The 6,172-nt window shown below is 32.0% G+C and overlaps 1 protein-coding gene across 1 annotated transcript; it reads right to left on the bottom strand.

The window, feature by feature from the left end:
* Positions 1 to 5,858, bottom strand: LOC111614253 (cholesterol 7-desaturase-like). The gene is made up of 8 exons (XM_023355633.1): positions 5,599 to 5,858; positions 3,400 to 3,630; positions 3,108 to 3,303; positions 2,674 to 2,862; positions 1,969 to 2,147; positions 1,665 to 1,904; positions 343 to 513; positions 1 to 255 (listed from the first exon to the last, which is right to left on the bottom strand). The coding sequence occupies exons 2-8, from the start codon at positions 3,622 to 3,624 to the stop codon at positions 100 to 102; spliced, it is 1,356 nt and encodes a 451-aa protein (XP_023211401.1). The 5' UTR covers positions 3,625 to 3,630; positions 5,599 to 5,858; the 3' UTR covers positions 1 to 99.
* Positions 5,859 to 6,172: the final 314 nt, after the last annotated feature.

Here is a 6,172-nt window from a genome sequence, read left to right as displayed (position 1 = left end):
TTTAACGGATCACCCTACTTAATGTACACATTAACGGCTATCGAGCTTTACGGTAAGTTTAATACTTTCAGAAATCTCTTGAAACAAGTTGGTTGTATTTCACCAAGTTAAGGTCTTCTTAGTTACTCCTGGACTATTTTCGCTATAAAATTGTGAATACCATCTCCTAAACCTTAAAATAAACCGATCTTCTTTAACTAAAAGCGGCGCCTTTAAGAACTTTTTGTTATTCCACACGAGAATGTCTCGCTCAACCTATTCGAAATAAATATTAATCATTATTTTTGTCGAATCTTTCTTGAAATTCCAGAGTTTTCGTTACTATATCATTAGTTAAGTTACCATTTTGGCTTCCAATAATAGTAAAATGCTGGCAGATATCTGTGAAAATCTTGGTCCGTAATAATGGTGGACGATCTTTTGTTGTAAAGGACGTTCGGGAGTGATGCTCTGGATGAATATTCCTCTTCCGAATATGCTCTTGATATACATATGTACTATTGCTGGACCAATCTTCAAGAATAAGAAAAGTATAGGCAATATTATTACTTATGTTTGTTATTAAATAATTAATTAAAAACATATGATCCTAAAAGTATAAGTAAAATGCTAGAAAAAGCGTTAAAATTTTACTGTGTTAAGTAGAAGTAATGCAATTTTAGAGATAAAATTATAAGAAACTGTAAACAGCAAACAAGTAAGCAAACAAACCAATGGCCTAATCACTTATAAAGTAAGAAGCAATGTTAACGCTACTAGGACATAAAGATATTACAGTAGAACCTCGAAAACTCGGCCTAATGTGGACCGAAGGGTGGCCGAGTTTGTGAAAATGTCGGGTTATCGGGAATGTTGTTAAAAAAAAATAAGTACGAGTGTTTCCTCAGAAAATACTGTACTGTACTTGTATGTATTGTTTACTTGAGAATATAACAGAAAATAAACTGCCCAAATACCCTTAAACAAAGGAAAAGTACGTCCTTTATGAAGGCATAGAGCCTTTACTACATGAAAATGAAAATTAATGAATACACTGTGTACAGTAATTTACCTGATAAGACAGACCTCAGAAAAATACTTTATGAGAGCTTTTATACTTTTATAAAGCTGTCTATAATGAAAATTAATTAACTAAGGATTTTTTTGTCCTGCCAGGGTGTGGCCGAGTTATCCGGAGTGCCGGGTTATCGAGAGCCGAGTTTTCGAGGTTCTACTGTAATATATATTCAGTAGCACAGAAAGAACATAATCAAACTGGTTTCTGTTTCGGTTCGATGTTTTCTTCATTACATGGTTGAGAGTACAATTAGAAAAGAAAATTGCACTTCAAGTGTGAAAGTGGTTCATTCTCATGCTACCTACAGGCCAGAATATTTATAATTGCATTTTGTTATGAGTAATTATTACAAAAGTCAAATTGTAACCTTTTAGCATATTTTGCATGCGTTTTGTAATTAATTTGGTTTATCTTGTTATTCAGTATAACCAGTGCTTATAGGCCTATTGTTATATATTACTCAATTTAAATCTCAGATGTGCCTTGGCGAAATTAGTGATACGAAGCAAACTTAATCAAACTTATAAACCAAATATATTTTAAAATTAAATGTGTGATGGAAGTGCCATAGTGGTAAGATTGGTAAGAGGTAAAATATTTAGATTACCTGTTTTATATCCAGTGAGGCAGAAAACCAAGGTAAAGAGATTCCAAAAATTTTTATATAATTAGTGATTTTCATGGTTGTCATATGTTGATTTGGTTCGGAATCTTCCTTCCAAGAAGACGACCAGATATGTTTACAAAAATTCCACCAGTTATCTGGATGAAAATTACTACCAGAAAAAATACTAGCTTGATGTATGCTATCTAAATGCATTATATCGGCTCCATTTTCCGGTAATTCCTGCAAAAAACTGACACCATTAAATACCGAAACAAAGAGTTAAAGCTATAAAACTTTGACTTACTTGTATGTGACAATTCGCTGTATATTGCGTACGACCTTTATAACTCCACAATCCTTGCTCGATCTCTGGAATAATGGGAGGTTTCCATGATGGTGAGTGACCTTCGGCGTGATGCCAAACGTATATAAAACCATTCTGTTCAATTGAAGTCCAGGTTTTAACTTTAGCAAATTCCGGAACTGAAATAAAATATGTTATTTTAATAAATAATTTCGATTAATAACAGTATAACAGGATGGCCCTCGTTTAATGATTTATTACAATTGTATGGCCAGATATCTAACTGATATCTACTGAATTCAGTTTCTACTAATCTAGTAATTCCAAATCATTTATATTTATCATACATTCAGTACATTTCTTTTCAGATTTAATCTCGACTTCTTCAATTTTATTCCATAGCTTGTCACCAAACTTTGAAGAACTTTTTCACCTCCAACACAAATTGAGTTAAAAACTCATTACTTTGGTAGCTGTATCCTCAGACCATATAAATGATTGAAGGATTGAATAGATGGAGATCAATAAATTCTCATTTATGACGATTTTTATGATGTTGAAATCATTGAACTGATAGTCGAATACACTGAACATATCGTAAATATCACGAAAATCTGTACACTGGTGATTCAGATGTAATAAAGCATTAAACTTGGTAGGCATCTTTCAGATCACTCTTTATATTCTATATAAATAAAATCTTACCTTTATCAGTATAAGGTATTTTCTGACAGGAGCCATCTTTACCAGAAAATAACCAACCGTGAAAGGGGCATTGCACGCAATCACCGTATACTTTGCTTTTCACCCCTAAATGAGCTCCTAAATGAGGACAGAAGGCATCCAAAACGAAGCTCTGACCAGTTTTACCACGAAATATTGCAAACTGATGACCTGGAAAAGAAGAACTGAGTGAACTACGTTGAATAAAGTAACAGAAACATCATTAATATTCATTAGTAGAGACAATTAAAGCAGTTAAAAGTATTCTTGATACTCTTAAACCGTCTGGATTAGGTTTGTTGCCATTCTAAGGTGTAACGCGTAAGTGATATTCCTAATCTAATAACAGTGAGCTCCTCCTAAACTATACCTTACGTATAAATTCGAATCAGTTATCACTAGAGATGTAAAATTACCTAAGGCAGTTACGGGTGCAGATTGGCCGATTGCAAGATTTCTAGATTCCATTAAAGGTATCCATCCATTCGGATATACAGGTGGGAGTTCACCGGGATCTCTTGACTCGTTAACTTCTCGTACCAACAACGATAAGTTCTGACGTAGTTTTTTCGCTCTAGGACGTAAATAATCGTAGCCTGTCTCTGTCATATCCTACAAAACACGTTGGACAAGTAAAAAGTAATTCATGGTAAAAGGAAGGAAGAAAGAAGCATGAATAACTGACAAACGTATTAAGATCCGACTTACCATAGTTTTATCGTAGTTAACTAAAGAATAGTAAATAATTATTAATAAGACCAATAAGAGAATCAGTTGACATGGTTTTCCTGCTAAATCCAGAAAAAATATAACGAAATTGTGAAAGAAACATTCGAAGAACGAGAAGATCCACGCAGCCACCTGTAGCGTGAGGCTGGCGATGTCATATAGGAAAAAAGACATTTTTTGCTTTTCGGTTTCAAAAATTCTCATGAAACCCTAAAGAAAAATTTCAAAATAACTAATTAGATCATCTTTACAATTATTAAAATCTATAAAAATGCAATTTTATGCTAATTAGTCATTTGTAACTCGCTGCCCCAGACTTTGTCAACCTAATTTTATCTTCTCGTTTTCGTCCTCATCAACCCTACTTCAGGTGATATTTGTAATGAAGACAATTCAAATTTGGCCAGTGAAAAAATGAAAATAAACTGTGTAACTGTTTACTACTTTGCAAATACACTAATTACCATGTACTGTATTATTTTAGTGCGTAGTTACCAGGGGTTATGGACTATTGAGCAGCATTAATGCCTGCAACTGCATAAGAAAAATTGCGTGAAGGCCGCCCGAATCGTACGAAATTTACTCGCGGCCCGCATTTAGAAAGTTTAATGATTACTGATTTACGATTTTATTTATGTTTAAAGCTATGTATTTGAGAAAGTAACTGGTCATAGACAAGGAAAATGGTCTTAAATCCAGTTTATGACATTTGGAAGACACTTGAATCGTGCAAAATATTATACAGTATTTTTATAAACAATAAAACTTCCTCTATATTTTAATTACGTAAGAAACGAAATTTATACGCACTGCCGGTTTACGATTGAATGCTCCTTACGTGTAACCATACCTGCATATTTTTATTAAACACTTTAATGTTCAAAATTTTATTTTACCTGTGGACAATAAGTTTGTTTTTCCTCTGAATAAGTTTTTCTCATTGCAGAAACAGAACACTAGTACAGTACAATAGTCCTATTTATACGATGTATAGAGATTTATATAAAAAATTGTATAAGATAAGGACGTAAAAACATATGAATTAATCCTGTGGTGATTTGTTTAATTATTTAACTGTTGTTTTTTTCTTTCATAATAGATTATAGAATACAGTATTGCATCAAAACGTGATCTTTTAGGGTCTCGATAGTGGGCCATAACGGGCTTCTACTTTATTTAAAGAATGAATAACACAGTTAACGGTTATGCTTAAGTCTAATTAACACGTTAGTAAAACCTTTGTGTTGAATAATTAAGACATCAAAGTCGACGGCGGTGTAGCATTTTTAAGAAGAAAGAAGCGATAAAAGCAGCAAATATAACAACGTTGACCTGCAGGAGATGGAAAATTCCTTCTAGTGTGGATAAATGAGAAGTAATTGGCTCCTGATATCATCTCCAGAAAGCTAAATGGCTGCGTAGTGATCTTAAGAAACGGGACTTTATCACTCCTCACTGAGGTACACGTATATGCAATCTTTATTTTATTATACAGCATTTTAATTATTTTTTATGTTACATCCTTAAATTATGTGTGTTAAAATCGCGTAGAAAACAAAACAAGAAAAAGTGACGAGATAAAAAGGAGGAAAACTTTGCCAAACTTATACGTATTGACTTACGTGCTCGAGGCCACGCAGATAAATAAAAGTTTTAATGAATGTATGCGAATAATACATCATTAATTTCTTGTTTTTTTTTACAATAAAAAAATAATAAATGCAAATGTAATCGTGTACTTCTATCATAAACATCAATGTTAAGAAGTTAATATGTAAATACATGTAATAAGTATAATGATAATGATAATAATACAAAGTTACGTTTCGAACACGCGATTTATAATAATTTAATTAATCAAATTATATAGAATGAGAGAAAAAGCAAGTGTCAAGTTAAAGACAACAAATAAAATAAAACATTTTCCGAAGAATTTATAAAATGTGAATTGCTATTTTTTGTATTTTCATTTATGTCTTTAGCAATTAACAGTTGGAAACATCTAAAACTTTTTAAGTTTTGTTAGATTTAGTCAATTAAACGGATTCGTGTTTAGAGAACGAAGGATTTATTTCAGAAAATATTCTCCGCAACCCTTTAATTTTTCTAATATTTTATAATTAATTGCTTCGGTAATAATTTAAAAATGAAAAAAAGAAAGCAGCAGAAAAAGCTTACCCAAAAATCTTCGAAAAAGCTGTTTCGATACTTTGATCTCAAGAATTAGCGGTGTCAACCAGTGTCGAAATAAACTTCATCTGTGGAAAAAAAACCGGTTATCTCTATCATTTATATATTTTAGAAAAAACATAATTTATTGGCAACAGATCGAACACGCAAATATACGATGTCCTTCATCGAATTTTATAACAGAAATTTTATTTACTTTCCAGATTTTGGTCTGGATAAGAGAAAATTGAATGTTATAAGATGCAAGTATTATTACGGTCGAACGAAATTATTAATACAGCTGGAATGGATTTTCTTTGTGTTTCGTATGTTTCTTGCTCACTATTCAATGGAAGGCGGTAAATACCGTAAAACCACGAAATTAAATCGAATTTTTAAATAAGGAAATTGTAATAACCAGTTTATTTTCGAAATCGCGCCTTGTTTTCAAAACGTGTAGATTATAAATGAATTCATAATTCCGCTTATTTAATTATTATTTAAGAGAAACCTGTTATGGAAACAGTCTATGTGCGAAGTGATCTGCACTTTCGATCTGTGTTTTATTTATTTATTTAATTTA

The sequence above is a fragment of the Centruroides sculpturatus genome, unplaced genomic scaffold, assembly GCF_000671375.1.
Source record: "Centruroides sculpturatus isolate CEXI.00-Female unplaced genomic scaffold, Cexi_2.0 scaffold2092, whole genome shotgun sequence".
Classification (NCBI taxonomy): Eukaryota; Metazoa; Arthropoda; class Arachnida; order Scorpiones; family Buthidae; genus Centruroides; species Centruroides sculpturatus.
This window is presented reverse-complemented; position numbering and strand designations above follow the sequence as displayed.

Bases quoted from the DNA above. Each gene is read 5' to 3' on its own strand.
- LOC111614253 (XM_023355633.1), bottom strand. From the start codon at position 3,624: ATGAGAATTTTTGAAACCGAAAAGCAAAAAATGTCTTTTTTCCTATAT. The intron at 3,304-3,399 runs GTAAGTCGGATC...CGTGTTTTGTAG, and splicing joins TTAACTACGATAAAACTATG to GATATGACAGAGACAGGCTA. The intron at 256-342 runs GTAACTTAACTA...TATTTCGAATAG, and splicing joins TATTATTGGAAGCCAAAATG to GTTGAGCGAGACATTCTCGT.